This window comes from Orycteropus afer, unplaced genomic scaffold, assembly GCF_000298275.1.
Source record: "Orycteropus afer afer isolate SDZICR_OR568_19922 unplaced genomic scaffold, OryAfe1.0 scaffold00235, whole genome shotgun sequence".
NCBI classification, from domain to species: Eukaryota; Metazoa; Chordata; class Mammalia; order Tubulidentata; family Orycteropodidae; genus Orycteropus; species Orycteropus afer.
Window position 1 is genome coordinate 1,798,084 of NW_006921822.1, and position 19,031 is coordinate 1,817,114.

Below are 19,031 nucleotides of genomic sequence, written 5' to 3' on the forward strand. Positions count from 1 at the left end.
CTCCATATGATGTTTTAAAGTTTTATTCATAGTATGTAAATACTGAAGCTGAATGGCTCTTTGCTCTAATTTTGTCACGCTTAGTATTTGTCATTACTTTTGGTGCCAGAACATAGTCACATAGTTTTATGAGTAGCAGGGCAATATCCTGGACAGGGGCTGGGTGTGTGTGTGTGTGTGTATAAAATGGGAAGAAATAGAAAAGAAAAGAAAAAAAAAAAAAAATCACTTTAAAAAAAGAACACTGACAATAAGCCACTTATTTAAAAGCAATATGAATAAAGTCTTCAAAATGCAAAAGTAAATTTATGGTAAGAACTTCAAGTACTATACCTAACATCTGAAAGTGTAAAACTTTCAAACAGGAAAAAAATCCTTAAATCCAAAAAACAGAAATACATGTCCCCAAAACTATATCCAATAGTGCAAGACTTTTCTTCAAACATGGAAGACCTCATTCAAGGCGGGAAAAAAGACATTTAATTGTACTTGTATTGCCCAGTACATGAAAAATAAAATACATACATCATTGGCTAGTATACTAGACAGCAAACAGTTGCATTACTTCATAACCAATTTGCTACTATGTCAAGTGCATTTTTTTTTTGTTTATTCTTAACTAATATAGAACGGAGAAGTCTTCCATGCTAACAAGCAGCGTTAAGTGGTCACACTTATTTATCCCACTCCTAACCTGAAACATCAGAAATTGGTATGTACTGAATGCTCCAAGCATAAAATTGGATATCCTTCACCATACCTGTGGTTTACTGGAGCTTGCTATAAAGACAGACAATAATCCAGCAGCTACAAACTTTGCTCACAGAATTGTTTAAAGATTTATGTAAAAATAAAAGATGTCATCCCAGACTTAAATTCAGAGCCACTCGGGTGCTGACATCAGTTCAAGAATTGTGCAAAATGAATGACAGTTCCCTGCCCCCCAAATAGAAAATTCAAACACTTAAGAGCTGCTATTCTTTTCTCTGAAAATTGCAGTATCCTCACTTTGAGTTTACTTGCCATTTATGGAATCTGACTGCCTTTAAAATATCACTAAAAATGTACATCAAGTTGATTGACTTTTCGAAGCACCTCTCAAGTGATACACTTCAACATTCAAATTCTTGATAAGAGAAAGTCAACTAGGGACTTTCTCAAGAAGCTGACTTTCTACTTCCTTTTCCCTCCCAAACACACAAGACTCCCTCCCACAGAGAACACAAAGTTGTTAACTAAAAACAAGGTAAATAATATACTAGTTGATTTTACTGATTTTAAAGATACTGCAATTTTTACACTTCAATGATTTTTCAACATTTTGCAGCTGTTTGGCTTTGCAGCACAGCAACTCATACACTATACTGTACAAAATTACCAGCAAGACTGGAATGATGTATTAATAGAAGGCACCATCATGCTTATTACATTACCAGAGAACAAAAATACAGTAAAGACAATTTTCACTGTACACAGCTTAAAGAAAGGAAAAGGGGGTAGGAGGAGTGTGTTGAGCAGCCAGCCATCCCTGTACTGAAGAGGGGCAGGTAGAAAAATCTTAGCTACGGAGCTACTAAACCTGGTCTAATACTCAAAAGACCACAGTTTTGAAGTTCTGAATTGTGTTTAGTTCATAACTAAATGATTTCCTTCTGGAATATACTTGTAGTCTTGTTAAGGTTTATGTGTACACACGCTGGTCACAGCAAGCAGATAAAATGCCCTCATCATTTCACAAACTATTCTCTACTGGAAAAGAAGATGAAAGAATTTTTTCCCTGTTGCCTCCTGTCGCAGATGTCAATATTAATGAGTTCAGAGTACCCATTAGTGCATTTTGATGAGTGCGTAACAAGTTTCTGTTGGTTTGTATTTTTGGGGGAAGCCAAGAAAAAAAGGCAAGATTCTCCAATTGCACAAATTGCACTATTTGTGTTTCCAACATTAACAGGCAGAAACAGTAACACTTAAACAAAATGTGCAGCAGAAGATTTTTTTTTTTTTGACTCAAAGGACCTGAATTCAGTTGGGAATGTCCTTTTAAGTTCATTTTGTTGAAGACAGTTTAGGATATGGTCATTTCTCAGTCCGTAATTCTCCAAGTCTAGATTTATAAATTAACAATGTGAATCCTGTTGTGAAATTGGGGAAATAATTGTCCACCTCAATTTAACTGTTAACCAAAAGATGCTTTTCACATCAAAGAAATGATCAAAAAGGCTGTGTCACATTCCAAAGCCAAAAAAAATTAACAAGAATGCAAACACGATGAATAATGTACCACTGCCAAGACTTTGCCAACAGTGGGGCTTCAGCGACGCTGTCCCGTGAAGCGGCCTTCCATTTGTCCAGTTCCTCTTCCAGAGCCAAGTTTCTGTGCCATGCCACCTCTTGGAGGAGGTCCCCTTCCATCACGGTCACGCATCATTCCACCACCCACTATTCCACGTGGACCACCAGGACCTCGGTCATTGCGCCTAATATCCCTGCGATCATCACCACCACCTCTGGTTTCTCGTTCTCTTGCAGCTCTTGTTTTTTTCTCTTCTACATTCAAACGTACTTCCCCTCGAAACATAATTGGCTTTAAAAGGGGAGAAAAATATTTAAGAGGGCAGGTTAGATTGTTATGGAAATGAATTACTTATACAATAAGAAAATCCTAAGAAATGAACTTCCATGAAATTCTAAATTTGCAGTATTTTTCAACCTTCATCAGAAAAGTAATTTAAAATGATCTATATAGATTTTAAAACTAGTAAGTCTTAATCTTTGCATAAATACCATTCATAATGAACCAAGTTTAACTTTACCATTAAAAAAAGATTTTCTGTGATTTTAAAGTATACCATATTAATAATATATACAAGTATAATAAAGTTTTGAATAACGTCCTCTAAGTCACTTACTTTTGCAATTAAGATTCTCTGAACTGGTTCAGAGTCATCAAAAACCACAAAACCAAAATTTGGAAGCTTTCCCCCAACACCCTTGGTATTGATGCGAAGTTCCACAACGTTTCCAAAACCTGTGAAAATATATATTATACCAAGGGTTAAATACATTAACAGAATACTTTGATGGCTTTAATTGTTCAGGATGAATAACCTTAATCTCCTTGATACATTTGAAATAAAAGCTGCAAGTTGCTACACCCAGTGACAACTAAGGTGCATTCACTCACGTATGTCATACACTTAGGTTACCAGCAGTTTGCCTGGCTGTTTGTCTGGTTACCTTCTGCATCTGTATTAGTCCCTATGTAAGCAAAGTTATCTGTAGTTTTAGAAAGACAACATATTTTCTTCCAATTTCTGATTTACATTTGCCAAATGAGTCCCATCTCAGAAATGAAGTGTGTTTTCCCTAGCTCTATTTTCCTTGACCTCTACAGAAGCAAGTTAATACTACGCACAATCAACGAGAAACATCTGATAAAGTCTTTTGCTCCCTTTTGATCAAGGCAAGACTGGTGGCTCAAAGTACACATACTACAGAGAGAGAAATCTTTTTTTCAAATTGAATATGAAAAAAGTTCTATACTCTTGCTTGCTTTTAAAATAAAGCAAAATAAACCACTTACTCATGAAGAATTCTTTTAGTTCATTTTCATCAATATCATGTGGCAAATTACCAACAAAAAGTTGATGACTGTCTGGATAGCGAATTATTCTACGGTTGTCAGAATCATTCTGCTCAATATCTCCTCTGCCTAAGAACAGGAATAGATCAGATATTAGCTTATAGTTTCACATATAAACTAGTTCAAAGCAACGAATGTAGCAATCTTTTAATACTGATATTCCTGTTTTAGTTTAATAAGATTATGAGCTCCTTGAACAGAGGTGGAAGTGCCTATCATTAGTAGGTTAGTTAGAAAACAACATGACACAAAAACTGAAAAGTGAGGGTATATGACTAGATTGCTAAAGTCCCCTCTTCTTGAGCTAACGATCTGATTATATTAAAGTATTAGTGGTACAGGTATTTCTCCTTAACTAAATTGTTGCCATCACATATATGACAGTGACATATATTTGTGCTAATTATTTGTTTAGTCCTTTGTATGAAATTACAACCAAATCAGTAAATTTTAGTAGAAATAATATTTACTTAGTTTTATAAATACATATTAGGGTGTGTATATATACACACACATACATATATATCATTCCACTAACACAAGGAACACAGTGAGTCATATAAGACAAGTATCACAAGAAAATTTTGTGTGATAATTGACGAAGTTCAGAATTTAAGGGTCTCAGTCAAGATCAAACTCAAATGAGTGGAAAGGCTGGGAAAAATCCCAGGTCCCATGACTTCAGGTTTAGTTAGTAATACATTACATTTTTTAAAAAATCACTACAAATCCTAAATTTGAAATATACTATTTCCCATCTCCTCCCAAAAGCAATCTAAACATACTTATAGAATTCAAATAAAGGTACTACATATATATTAGCTAACAATGTAAACAAGTCAAAAATTATGGCAACTTACTTAATACCTAAGACAATCAAAATAAGAAGAATCGGGGTGTGCTTATTGTTTATCTGTGAAGAGATAAGAGTGCTAAGTAAGAGAGTAGGTTATTGGCAGCTCGGTTTGAATTCTTAGAACCAGTGACAATAACCAAATAAAGTTTGTCTCAAAAGCCTATTACACCTTCCAAATACATTTCTCCATGGTATTCAAGAAATCCCCTAATAGCTGGTTTTTCTACCCCAGGCTATAATTTCAACAGGTTACTCAAACCTTTAAGCAATTTGGTACTGAGAGATGTTTATATAAAACACATTTAGTTTTCTAAAAGTTCATTCTTTTCTGACTTTTCCAGTGCTAAATGCTAAAGGTTAGAGAAAGGGCTGGCTCACCAGGTCTTGGTCCCCTAGGAGGAAAGCCAGGTCGCTCCCTAGGCCGTTGTTCACGCACACGAGGCGGCTGAGACTGAACTTCTGGTTTAGCTTCAACTCTTGGCTATAATATAAGGAAAAAAATATATCATAAGGAAACCTTCTATAGGAGAAAAGTTGATTAAAGCAGCTATCAATCAATTACTAGGAGGCATAGTGGTTAACTATAGAATTTTTAACAGTGTCCTATGCATGTGAAAAAATAAACTTTTACAAAGATATTCTGTACCAATCTAGGACTGTAGGGTAGGTTTTGCTTTCCCACTCAAGGCTGTATATAACTCAAAATAAGACGTTTTTTACAGTCACATTTTCTTCCCCAATAAAGTTACTCCACAGAGTAACAGCAGAAAGGTACTTCTACAAAAATCACAAAATGTAAGATGAACCACTCCATGTAAATACATGTGCAGATTTGTAAGCCATCTTCATCTCAGAAAGAATATATGACACATAATTACTAAACATCTGGTTTCCTGCCCTTTGAATATAAGTGCTCAGTAGTATCTTCTAAGCTCCTGCCCCATATATGAATCTTAAAATCAGTAAGATAATTCAATTTCAGTATACAATTTAACCTATTCTGGCACCAAAGAATGCTACCTTCAATATTAAATTTAAATGCATGGTTAAAAAAACAAAATAAAACAAAACAACAACATAGGAACTTATATAAGAATGTATATGTAGGATCTCAAATAGTTTTGTTAAAAAAAAAAAAAAAAATCCTTTAGATCCCTACTATTCTTCCATATGGGAAAGATGTGCATTTATTTAAGTATTGACCCCAACAACTTTCCCTAACTGCATTTTTTTTTTTTTTTTTTGAGAAACTAAAAAATTAATAGGATACCTGAAGATACCTTCCAAATGTTTCTGGTAACTAGAATTAAACACATGTAATTAAACTAAGTATTTTTTTAAAACAAAATAACATTCTCATCTGCAGTTACCTTTTCCTTAATATAATGGCATTTTCAGTATTCTCCAACCTCTTCAAGTCAACTACTACTGTACAAGTATTTATGGTCCAATAAAGAGGCAAAATACATGAACCTTCGAAGTATGCTAAAAACCCAGCAGGATATGGAAAACGTATGTTCTCAAATCAGAAAGCCAGAAATTTTAGTCCTGTCTTTGTGCATCATCTCTGAGCACTTCAGTCTAGGCAGTGACTCAAACTCTTTTATTGCTTACGTAATTGGGGTATTATTATTTGCAACAAAAAATTTTGATACAACTGACTTTAGAGAATGTTTCTTCCAAAACTGGCAATTTACTGTAAATGATTTCAGCCAGTGTAACCAAAAATGCATTCAATCCTATCCTAAGCTGTTTTTAACAGGTTTGCCTACTTATTCCCAAATTTTGTTTTCCACCATGTAGATTTCCCATGTCCTTCAAGAGAAAATTGCTTCCCATGGTCTTTTGTTAAAATACATGGAGAATTTTAACTTAATTTTGTTAAAAATAAATTTAACCCTCACAAGTTTTTTGAAATATTTTTATGTTATATAGTCCTAAAAGGACATCTAAATTCATTTCTACATCACTCAAAGAGCCATGCACTGTGCCACTAGACATAGATTTTCAGTAACTACTGGTTCATTTTAAACTAATTACATTTTTAGTTCTGACTCAAAACATGTAAGGACAATATTCTACGCCTGACAAGGGACTATTGTTATCTGTATTTAGAGTTTAATACTATGTACATAACCTGAACCAAAATGTGATGCCTGAAAAAAACAGTTATTTAGAAATTTCAACTAAGAGGGCCTAAGAAGCACACCTTACCTCTGCATGAATGTAAAACAATTAAAAGATAAAAAATGTACTGTTAAGGATTAACAAAGCTAGTATATTAGAAATGCACAAAAATTGAAAATGTACCTGTTATTTAAAAATTTCAGAAAAACCTCAGACTCATCCAATCCAAATGTTACCAAAACACCTTGAGTCCCCTGACTGATTTATTCAATTCCTTTCAAATCACATTATCAAAACAAAAGTAACTGGAGGTAGTGAAATAGAAAAGTCCTTATCTTTTAAGGATTAAAAATTAAACATAGATCATTTCCAATGCTTTAAAAATAATTCATACCATTAATTTAGCAACATGACTTTCAGTATATATTAAATGATGCCAGTGCAAGAAATGCATAAGACAAAAAAGCTAACAACACTCTTTAATAACTCAGTAACGTATCTTAACCAAACCAGCTGTGCACTATGATTTTTCAGGTCCAAACTCATGATTAAAACAAGTTATTCCAAATAGATAAAATAGCTAATATACCACACACTATTGTTAGGGTCCTAAAAAAGTAATGCCATGTAACCAAAATGTGTGCTCATGTAATAAGTGCCAGAAATGAAGGTCAGAGAATATGAAATAAAAATGGAACCATGAAATCAAGTCAATAATAGCCTGTATAACCAGAACTAATAAACAAGTCCATTTCCAAACAAAGCCTTTTCACCAAGAAATCAAGTTACCAACTTCTAAATTAATGCCTACCAATACTCTAGAATTAGATTTAATTCTCCTTTCATTAATTATCTACACTAAAAGTTTAAGGAAATGGACATCACACCAACATAACAAAATAAAATTGAAAGGTTTATTAAAACAAGTGGAAATACCATGAATCCATTTTAAAGATAGTATGAAGAGATCAGAAAGCTCTTTTAAAGTTCAAGTTTTAATTATTTAAAGTTCATTTTAACAAGAGGGGTAGGAAGTTAGGGAATACAGTCTACTTTGCTTACAATTTGAAAAACAACTTAGAAATGCTCAAACCTTAAAAACAAACCAAAAATAAAACAAACACACAACACTAGATTACTTTCCTAAGCAAGAGGACCTAAATGTAATTTAGGGGTGGCCTTAAATATAGTACTCTTCTTTAATGTAAATATTTGATGTAGTTATAGTCCCTTACACCAAGAGGCTAAAGAAAATCTGTTGGTTTACATTAGCCACATAAGGGACTTTGGTGTCAAACTGTATGAATTCAAAGCCCAATCCTTACTACTTATGCAACTGAGTGAGTTACTTAACCTGACTCTAGCTCTCAATTTTCCTATCTGTAAAATGGGGATAATAATAGTACCCATCTTCACAGGGTGGCTATGAAGATTAAGTAAGAATGAATATAAAGTGCTTACCATAATGCCTGGTATATATTAAGAGCATAACAAGCATTAGCTATTTTAATTTATAAATGTTAAAAAAAAAATGTAGCCAACTCTACAAAATAAAGTAAAAATGCAAAGGATTGTAAATACAAATCAAGGATTTCAAAAGAAAAGCCAAAAGTCAACTATAAAATCTTCAGGTAATTGGGGGAAAAAAATAAGCAATATTTACTGGGTGAACTAATTTTCTTCATTAAGACAGAATTCTAATCTGTACCTCAAGTAGGCACTCAACATTTCTTGTATATCTAATTGAAACAACAGTACTATGCAGGACCATATATTCTCCTATTATGTAGCTGGCTGTTAATAATGTGTATCAACACTAAAAAAAAAAGACTTTGTCTAATAATTACAGCTACTTTTGAAGCTCAAAGTTTCACTTTACTGGGTATACAAAACTATATATAAACGAATACTTTTATGTGCATTAACCATTTTAAATGTGAATATTCTAGAATGAAATTTGACTCAAAATATAGGGAAAAGAATTGGGCACCCTTTAACTATGCCTAAAAATTAGACATCTCAGGTAGCCAGTGCCTTATTTCCAACATTTTTGGAAACTCTGAAATGGGTAAGAATGACAAACAGACAAAAAGCAGAATACTAGAATGATCAGTTAAGGTGAACACTACAGTCATAAGTTGGTACAGGCTTCAATTATATGGTTTGGACCACTTACAGACTGAGAGCTTAGGTAGTGTATGTTTTAAATATCTTGTTTTGTTTTAAAACAATGATTCCTGATAATGCCTACCACTTTGTGCCTTTCCAAATTTCTCCCCATGGGTTGAATTTAAAGTTCTAAAATACTTCTTGCCAAGTAAAATTTAAAATTTTTTTTAAAAGGAACAGTTTTTTGTTGTTATTATTTAAGAAGCCTTTTAAATGACAATAATCTATACTGGGAAAACCAACTTAATCTGTATTTCACACACCCAAACCCCAAATACCACCTATGTAGATGATGAATGGAGATTTGGCCTTTAAAATGGGTGCATTTACATTTACTACAATTTTTTTTTTTGTATATTTAATCCATATTTTCTGATTGATTCACTTAAAAAAGTATAAAAAAGATAAGCAATTGGCAATGTAACAAGGATACAATCCAATGTGTTCACAGATTGGTTACCTGTGAGACTGGTGCTTTAACATGGGGTGGAATTCCAGAGGAAGAAACAGTACCACTAGGAGGCAGGTTTTTACTGGTCACTGAAGCCCAGGAGAAAGCCTGCAGGAAATGCAACAAACCTAGACTACTAATCATGGAAAACCACCAACATTCCTATAGGGAAACTTCCAAATATATATTTTCTTTTCATTTCTAAACTATTGCTCTATATTGCAGGACTCCTGAAAAAAAAGGCACACACACACATGCCAGTCTATGTGCCACCTTTCAAAATCTCATTATGCAAAATTATGACTGTATGTTTTATCTGAACTACTAAGTAAAACCACAAGCAAGTTCCTACATACTCTAAGGAGGTGAGCAAGTAGCAAACAAAACCACTAACAACAACAGATACTAGAAAATTCTGAACCTAAAAGAAGCAATTTCTTTCCCTTTTTGTGGGAATACAGGGTGTGATGGTGTTGAGGGGAGAGGAGAAGCATAGGAAAGAAGAAAGTGCTAGCTGGAAACTTTAACAGACATTCATAAAGTGAACAACGATTCTCCTCTCACTACCCAAATATACTTTAAAGTCTACTTTACAGGAAGATAAAAGAAATTTTAGGTAGGCTTAAAAATGATACACGGTGGGTGTCACTCATCTTTCTAAGATAGTTTAATTGGTGTAGTAAGGAAATTGATCCCATTTAAAGCAGAAATAACAGATACAGCTCTGGTTTTAATCACAGACCAACTTGTTTTAAGTTGGACTCCTGGAGTTAGGTTTAAATTTGCATCATGCTTAAAGACCTTAATTCCGAATGAAAGAGCAACTTATACATGAACCTGAATAATTTCATGTTCAATTATTAAACTTTGCATTCAGACAAGGATTGATTACACTCAAGTTCTCATTTCAGTCATACTTGAGAGTATTTTTTTTTTTTTGAGGGGAAGGAGAGGGGAAATGAAATTTCCTCAGGATAGCAGAAAAAACCAGCTTCTTTCATATATACAAAGAAGTATAGTTTACTATATTAAACTATTTAACATAATAGAACAAAGACCATGCTTCATTAATGGCACCAAATATGAAAATGTGATGTTACAGGTCTAAAGAGTTTCCTTTGATCTAACCTTTGGTGGTTCTTGTGGCAGAGAAACAGGTTCTGCAGGAGGAGGAGAAGCTGACTTCTCCTCCAATTCTTCTAAGTTTTTCTCTTCCACTTGAGGTTTCAGTTCTTCAGTCTTTGTTTCACATTCTGGCTCAGGTTCAGGCTCATGAGAAGATTCTTCCAAAGGTTCCTCTATGCCATTACTGCAATAAAATATTTTGTTAACGTTTCAGTATGAGTGAAATGATCAGTTAAAGCAAGATAAAATTCAATGTCTCTAATCTAATGGGCATAACTAGTTATATGCCAATAAACTATTATATATTTATCAGAAGCTTTGAACAAAAGTCCAATAAGAACAAGTATTATTTCTCTAACTTTACAATTTTAAAACAGTGTAGTTATTAGCGATTGCTAAAAATGTTTACTTTGGTGTTAATTATAATTCTCACATTTTATAAAAAATAATATAAAACATTTATTTACTCTCTGCTTTCCTAAACAGTCTATATTATCAGTAATGATCACTGTTTTGGGCCAAACAACATTCAATTTTTGAATTAAAGCACCTTGCAACTACATTATAGTTCAGGCCAAATTTAACCTTGCAAACCACTTTTCTTACGTCACAGGGTGAGCTTCATAGTAACCACTATCGGTATTTTCTTGCACAGGTTCAGGAGATGGTTGCCTTTCCTCTTGCTCCTCTTCCACTTCATCTTCTGATTCTGACAATACATAATACATCACATCTCTTTTTAAGAAGCTTAAGATAATTTTTGATACATATATTTTTTAATATGCTTAAAACAATAAAAGAAAGCTGATATGACACTAAAAAAATTATTGGCAGATTTTACAAAGGCTTTCAATTGTAATATTTTCTGTTACCCATTCTCTCAAAAAAACTGAAGAGCAAAGATGAAGTTTGAAATTTATTGTACTCCTTTTAAAAAAGCATCTATTAGTAACAAAATGATAGGAAGAAAAAGTGAATGATATTAAAGCCATGATTCAGTTCTCTCTGTCAAATCTATTCAATAGCAAAATAATAGCAACACCAAAAAACATGTAAGGATATGTAAACTTTCACCCAAATCACAATAAAAATGTGAATAATAATAAAATATATGTGATGATGTATATTTATGTATATAGGCATACATGTGTATCAGTACTGATGTGGGTATATGTAGGTATATGCAAATGTATATACATATAGTCACATATATAGAAAAGCACACATAGGGGCACAGTTACAGCTACTTCTTGGACATAACCAAACACCTTGTGGGATTGATTTTCTGGATTTGAAGGATTAGGATCATAGTCTCATAGAATATTTTAGTCAAGTAGCATAACATAATTCATAAAATTATGCTCTACATACTACTTTGATGAGCACTGTCTAGGGTCTTAAAAACTTGTATGTGGCCAAGTAAGATACAACTACTGGTCTCTACTTGTCTAGAAAAAAAAAAAAGAAAGAAGGAAACCAAAAACTCAAAGAAGAAATCAATCTGCAGAGCAAACAGTCTACACGGACCACAGCCTCATGTATTCTGATACCACAACCAGATGATGCCTGGCTACTACTATCGATTCTACCCAGGGTCACAAAAGATGGAGCCTAATAGAATGAGAGAAAAAGGTAGACCAGAATCACAAATTCCTTAAAAAAAACAAACAAACAAGACTTACTGGACTGTCTGAGATTGGAGGACTCCTGGAGGCTACTGCCATGATATAATCTTTAAACCCTGAACAGAAACTAACCTGAGGTTACCTTCTCCTAAATGACCCACTGGCTCACAAAATAATGAATGTTATCCTTAAGTACTGTATTCCTTTAAAAAATCACCTATAGGAGACCAAAAAGGAGTTCTGGAGGCATAGTGGGTAAGGCATTTGGCTGCTAACCAGAAGGTCAGCGGTTCAAACCTATTAGTTCTCCAAGGGAGGAAGATGGGGTAAATCCTCTGTAAAGATTTATGGCCTTGGAAACCTAATGGGGGTATCCCTATGAGTCAGATGACTTGATGGCAGTGTGTTTTGGGATATAGGAGACCAGATGGTCAATAATTACTTTAAAACAAAGATAAGACCATAAGGGGGTCAGGGAAACTAGATTAGTAGTAGTAGAACAACCAAAACGGAAATAATGAAAATGTTTACACATTGTGAAAAATGTAACAAATGTCACTGAACTATTTGTGTAGAAATTGTTGAATGGGAACCTAAACCACTATGTTAAACTTCACCAGAAATACAGTATTATTTTTTAAAAAAGAAAAACATGAATGAGAAATGACAAACTAAACAAACAATTCCTATCAATGGAAGATCAATTAAACAATCATAGCCACAAAATACAGCCAACAAAGATGTATTATTAAATGATTTTAATATGTAACTTTCACCCAAATCACAATAAAAAATTAAAAAAAAAAAAAAAAAAATTTAAAAAAGCAAGCTTTGAGCCAGCCTAATTCCATTTTTAAAATAATTAAATTGGTAAGTAGAGGATCCAAAATTCTAGGAATAGTCACCAAACTTTTGGTTATCTATAGAAGATGAGATTACAGGGAACTTTCTCACTTTCTATATGCTACATTACCTTTGTAATGTTTGGTTTTTGTAAAAATTTCATATAATGAACATCTATTAACTGTATAACAAAGAGAAAAAAACAAAGAAAAGGGAGTTTGACTCAGTTACAGAAATAGACAAGTAAGTTTCATACTTCCCATGTCTGTAAACATACTGACAGAGTCTTCTATCTTGTAAGCTCACCTTCATCAAGTTCTGGTTCAGAATCACCAAATACTTCATCTTCATAACGAAACATATCATTGTGAACATAAAACTTATTTGGAACAGAACCCTATAAGAAAACAACACCGAAATATCCTGTAAGTACAATAAACTTAGCATTACATACAGAGAATAAATGGCATACATAATTTCAATAATAATACTAAAGAAATAATGTATACTCGATATAATCTGCCTAAGTTGAACATGTGATGTTGTTAATTTAAACTAAAAAAGACCACTCAAAGACAATGGAACTCAAGAAATGGCTACACAACAGTTACAAGACTGGGACCAACTGATAAATTTCACATTTCATTTTCAATATGCAACCTATTAAATATAACAATTCAGTTTTTTAATTATTTCTGTAAACTTAATCATCCACATACACGTTTTATCAATATGTAACTTTTACTTCCAAATCATCAAAGCATACACACACAAAGCTCAAATTATATCAACAGCTGATATAAATTTCTCAAAAACAGCAACATGCAAAATTAAACCAATTAGAAGAAAACTCTAAGACACTTCAGTCAACTATTAACAGCCAAATGAAAACAAAGTGAAATGAAAACTTACTTCAGGAGCCAGAACAAAGGTTTGCATAAACTTCCTCTCTGGCTGTCCACTGTTAGACAGCAAACCCATAACCTGGACAACTACTCCATCACTCAAGGTTGCATGAGCATCCACATGACGAATTTTGGTATGACATTCACTGAAGTTTAGAGATAACACTTTGTGGTGTATATCCTGTATCAAGGCGGAAGGGGGAAAAATGCAAACTCTGGTGATACTGCTTTACCAACCTATTACCATCTTCTTTGATTTCCTCATTTAATCTTTCTGCCTCATTTAAATCAATTCCATCATCCTTCTTCTTCATCCTATGCATCATGCCTATGTTCCTAAACCATTTTCAATATGTCACCTCTGCAGACAAGAAATCACAATGGCTCTTACATTATGCAGTAACCTGAGTTTTATACAGCTTTTTCCCACTTTTTTATAGCAAGTATTTAGTCATAAACTGTTGACTGCTCCTTGACTTTACAACCTCTAATTTTACTTCTAATTGTGTATGCTGAGGCCATTTCTTCTACTTTCAGTTTTCCTGACTGGTAATGTCAAATACTATACTTCAAAGTCTAGCTGAGTCCATATCCTCTACCAGTCTTTCTTTGCCTGTTAAATCATATGGAACATATCCTGTAACACAGGGTTTAGCCCATATTTGTACAGATTTAATGCAATGTCTCAATTGTTTCATACAAAAAATACAAGGATACAAAGCATCCCACTTAATAATCCTTTTTACCAATCCCACACAAAAATGGATGCTTAATAAGAACAATGCATATTAGGCAATTATTGAAATATAATTCCAGTTACAACTAATGACCCTATCTCCTTGTGAAAGGGAGAAATTCATGGGCACAAAAAGGCTAGTTTTCAAATCTCTCAACATAAAAATACATCTAAAATAAGTATGAGATTGATACTTACATTTTGGCCATAAACAGCTTCCTGGGGCTTTCCACTAGCATCTACTCCACCATGAACATAGGAGGAATTCCTGCCATAAAATCTGGGAAACCATCAATAATTAATGATTAACATCAAATTTTCACAAAGTCTAAGTGGTGTCAAACAGACCTAGGTTCCAGTCCTGGCTGTCACTAATTAGTTGTGTAATTTCAGGCAAGCTATGTAAGGTCTTTAGGTTATAAAACAGGAACAGTAACTACTCCATAGGGTTGATGTAAGTAGTAAATGAGATTATGCACACAGAATGCTTAGTATAGTGCCTGGCAGACTAAATAAACAGTCATTACCTTGTTGTTGTTATGTGCCCCGACTCGACGGCAAATAACAACAATCATTACCTATATTCATCTAATTCTTAAATGGAAGAATGAGATATCTAAACCAAAACTCACTGCCACTGAGTCAATTCTAACTCATAGCGACCTTATAGGACAGAGCAGAACTGCCCCACATAGGATTTCCAAGGCTATAAATCTTTATGGAAGCAGACTGCTTCATCTTTCTCCCAAAGAGCGGCTGGTTAGCAGCCAAATGTTTGAACCACTACACCACCTATACATTCTGAATACTAATGATAGTAATAGGCCAATTTTCATTTCCTTCAGATAGAAAACAAAAACAAAAAACCTCAGTTACGCAGATTTGTTTAGGAACCAGATATTCTGTTTAACATACACTCAGACTTCCAAATAATTACTAATTCCAAAGACTTAGACTAAAACAATGGAAATAATTCAGAGACAAAATCAAAATCTACTTTATTTCAGTGTCTAATTTTATTACTATTAGTAATATAAAATTATAATTTTTTAATAAAGAGAATCCAGCTCCTATTAATAAAACACTTAGTGCTTCTTTTATGCCAAGCAATGTTCTCAGTACCTTATATATTATATATCAATCCATTTAACCCTAACAAACTCACAAAATAATGCCTATTATCCCTATTTTACAAATGAGCAGATTGAGGTTCATAAGAGGTTAAAATAACTCACCTAAGGTCACACATCTATCAAGTGGGAGAGGCTTAAGAGAACAACTTGGACAGTCTGGGTCCAGTGTGCACGCTTTTAACTACCCAGTATTATTTTTAAGTGTTATTTTATATCATATTAACAAACATGTAAACTGGAATCTTTATTTGGAGGACAACGTGGCAATACGTGTGTGTGTATATATATATGGAAAGCCTTAGAAATGATCATACCTCTGATGAAACAATTCTACTTGTAGGAACCTATCCTAAGGAAGTAACTAGAAAGGTGCACAAAAATGTGTGTTTAAGGATATTCAATACAGTGTCGTTTACAACAAGTGAAAAATTACAAACATCCTAAATTTCCATTAATAGGGGAATTCATTAAAAAAGGGAAAATATGAAAGAGAACTCCATGCCGTTATTTAAAAATGATGGTATAGAGTGTTATTGTTTTAAATTTTCCTTTTTTTGTTAATAGAAAAATAAATGTTCCTTGTCAGGAAAACAACAACAACAAAAAACCTAATTGTGTAAAGACCAAATTTAAGATAGTGAAAAGCCCTATTAATTCAATTTTCCCCCCAACTACATATACATTGTCAACAAGAATGCCTTCACTTTATAATTAGAAACACACACAGTTATTTGCCCTTTTTTTTGGGGGGGTGAGGTTGGGGGAATACATTTGTTGTACTTTATATATACTGTATTCCAGTACAAGGAACTCTAGTGGCGTAGTGCCTAAGGCATGTGACTGCTAACCAGAAGGTTGGCAGTTCAAATCCACCAGCCACTCTGTGGAAGGAAGACTGGACAATTTACTTCTGTAAAGATTTCCCACCTCAGAAACCCAAGGGGGGTCATTATGAGTTGGAATCAACTCCATGGCAGTGGGTTTGGTTTTTGGTTTTTTGATATTCCAGTATAATAGCATGGTTGGGCTCTTGAGTCAGAACTCTGAAGACTGGCTATGATCAACTCATTTACTTACTACTTACTAAGTGGTCTTGGATGAATTGCTTAATGACTAAATCTTCCTGTGCCTCAGCTCTCCCATCTATAAAGTCAGACAATGAAAGTATCTACACCTTCTAAGACTATTAGAGATAACATACATACGTAAATGACTTGGTTGGTTGGTTGGTATATGCCATCGAGTCGGACCCGACTCATAGTGACCCTTCCTCGGGTTTCTGGGGCAGTATCACTATGGAAGTAGATTGCCCCATCTTCCTTTTGAGCAGTGGCTGGTGGGTTTGAACCACCAGTTCTGGTTAGCAGTCAAGTGCCTTAGGCACTATGCTACCAGAGCTCCTAGGCATGTAAAGGACTTAGTCTAGCAAATAATATTAAAATGTCTCCCTGAGACACCAGAGGACCAACATTCAAACTGAGGAAATGCAGGACAAATAGGGGTGCATAAACATGAGGGGCACAGGGGGAGGGTTACAGGGTAGGAGACTGGGTTAGGGCTGGACGTGGAGATTGGGGAATGAAACTTAATGTACGCGTTATGTTGAATGTAAAACAAGCTTTTAAAATTAAAAAAAAAAAAAAAAGTCTCCCTGATTAAGGCAGAAAATATTATACATAAAGTTAATACTGTGGAACAAATTGTAAAATCTAATTTCACAATGTCCAGCATGCCTACAGGAAAGAAATAGAAATCTTTAACATCTTACCCTAAATGAAGAGGCAATAATATATTTATCCCTGACTCACTGAGCTGGTGTGTTCTACAACAAATACAGTAAAACCGTGAAAGGTGGAATCTGTGTAAGGGTCAGAAAAGGAAAACTCAAATATATCCATTAATAGAGGGTGACAGAAAATGGTAAGACTGTACTCCATCAGAGGAAAACTTGTGAGACACTGAAAAACAAGGCAGTCCTGTTGAATTCTGGTTCTCCCAAGTTTCACCGTATTTACAAAGCCTAATCCTTACAAATCTTCTATTTGCTAAGATATACCCTAAAGAACAAAAAAACACCACTCACATTTTTCTATGGAATATAAATCAATTCATTTCAATCTTAGAAAATACAGGCTTATAAAAGTCCAACTCTTTCTAAGATAGTAGGTAAGCCTACTCTTACTGTATTACCAAGTACCAATACTAGTTTACAGATCAAATAAAAGAGACACAAATTTTCAAAAGTATAATCACCTAATTGATTCATTTACCCAAGGTCATTTTGAAGAACTTAAGACAACTTAAGTCAATGACTTCAAATTGCACATTGCGACTCATTAGAGTTGGTCAAGCCCAAGATTTCCTCTTTTTTTAAAAAATGAAATGTATAATATGGGTGGTGTTGTTGTGTGCCGTCAAGTCAGACCTGGCTCATAGCGACCCCTCCTTGGGTTTCCGAGGCAGTATCACTACGGAAGTAGATTGCCCCATCTTCCTTCTGAGGAGTGGCTGTTGAGTTTGAACTGCTAGTCTTCTGATTAGCAGTCAAGTACCTTTAGGCACTACGCCACCAGAGCTCCCATAATATGAGTACATATTAGAAAAAGTATACACACACACACACACACACACACACAGGTAAATATTTCATAGAACTTTTTCAGATATGTAGATATAAATGTGTTACATACTGTGACATAACGTGAACTTTTCTTTCTTGGGTTTCAGTTAAAAAGCTTGAAAAATACTGTTCAAGTATCATATGGTTAAAATATTGGATACAGTTTAGAGACTTTGGGAAAGATACTGTCAGGACATAAAGAAAAAAGACAAAATATGTGTAATCATATTTAATAAAAAATATTAAATACATTTAAATTTTACCTGTGTAAATATTCTGGAGCTTTGTTCAGCAAAGTATAATACTGCCTCACAAACTCCCGCCCTACAAGCAGCGGACTGGGCTTCTCCATAACCATTTCTTTGCTGCACGATGTCAAATGCTGAGGGAGAAAACACAAAAATAAAATTATTTTTGCAATGATCATGAAATAAATCTTGGCCACACAAATGGGCATAATAAAATTGAGTCCAGTGTTGCCTCAGACTAAGAACACACAGCCAGATATTTCCATTCACAATGCCCTTTTTCCTATGGGAACACCACAATCTCCTAACTCCCTGAATTCCAATCATTTATTTTGGAAAACTAGTCAGAGTGTAGAAGTCAGGAGTTGGAGGTTGCATGCATCCTGAGAGAAAGCACTGTGAGTTAGCTCTTTGTATCCTCTATTCCTGGTGATTCATTTCTTTGTTTTAAAATGGTAATATTCTGTGGAAAACGGTATGGCACTTCCTTAAAAAGATGGCAATAGACCATATGTGCATCAATCCCAATACTAGGTATATATCCTAGAGA

At 34.0% G+C, this 19,031-nt stretch overlaps 1 protein-coding gene across 1 annotated transcript; it reads right to left on the reverse strand.

Annotated features, from left to right (window-relative positions):
* Nucleotides 1–2,311: 2,311 nt before the first annotated feature.
* Nucleotides 2,312–18,591, reverse strand: G3BP2 (G3BP stress granule assembly factor 2). The gene is made up of 11 exons (XM_007949025.2): nucleotides 18,497–18,591; nucleotides 14,679–14,760; nucleotides 13,752–13,925; nucleotides 13,146–13,236; nucleotides 10,978–11,080; nucleotides 10,375–10,555; nucleotides 9,256–9,354; nucleotides 4,878–4,980; nucleotides 3,584–3,712; nucleotides 2,910–3,028; nucleotides 2,312–2,584 (listed from the first exon to the last, which is right to left on the reverse strand). The coding sequence occupies exons 1-11, from the start codon at nucleotides 18,589–18,591 to the stop codon at nucleotides 2,312–2,314; spliced, it is 1,449 nt and encodes a 482-aa protein (XP_007947216.1).
* Between the last annotated feature and the right edge of the window lie 440 nt (nucleotides 18,592–19,031).

What these genes read in the sequence shown, in the direction of transcription:
- G3BP2 (XM_007949025.2), bottom strand. Translation starts at nt 18,591, where the DNA reads ATGGTTATGGAGAAGCCCAGTCCGCTGCTTGTAGGGCGGGAGTTTGTG. An exon ending in GCTCCAGAATATTTACACAG is followed by an intron (nt 14,761 to 18,496) that starts GTAAAATTTAAA and finishes ATGGTTTCCCAG; the next exon opens with ATTTTATGGCAGGAATTCCT. An exon ending in TTAAAGCACCAGTCTCACAG is followed by an intron (nt 4,981 to 9,255) that starts GTAACCAATCTG and finishes CTTATATTATAG; the next exon opens with CCAAGAGTTGAAGCTAAACC.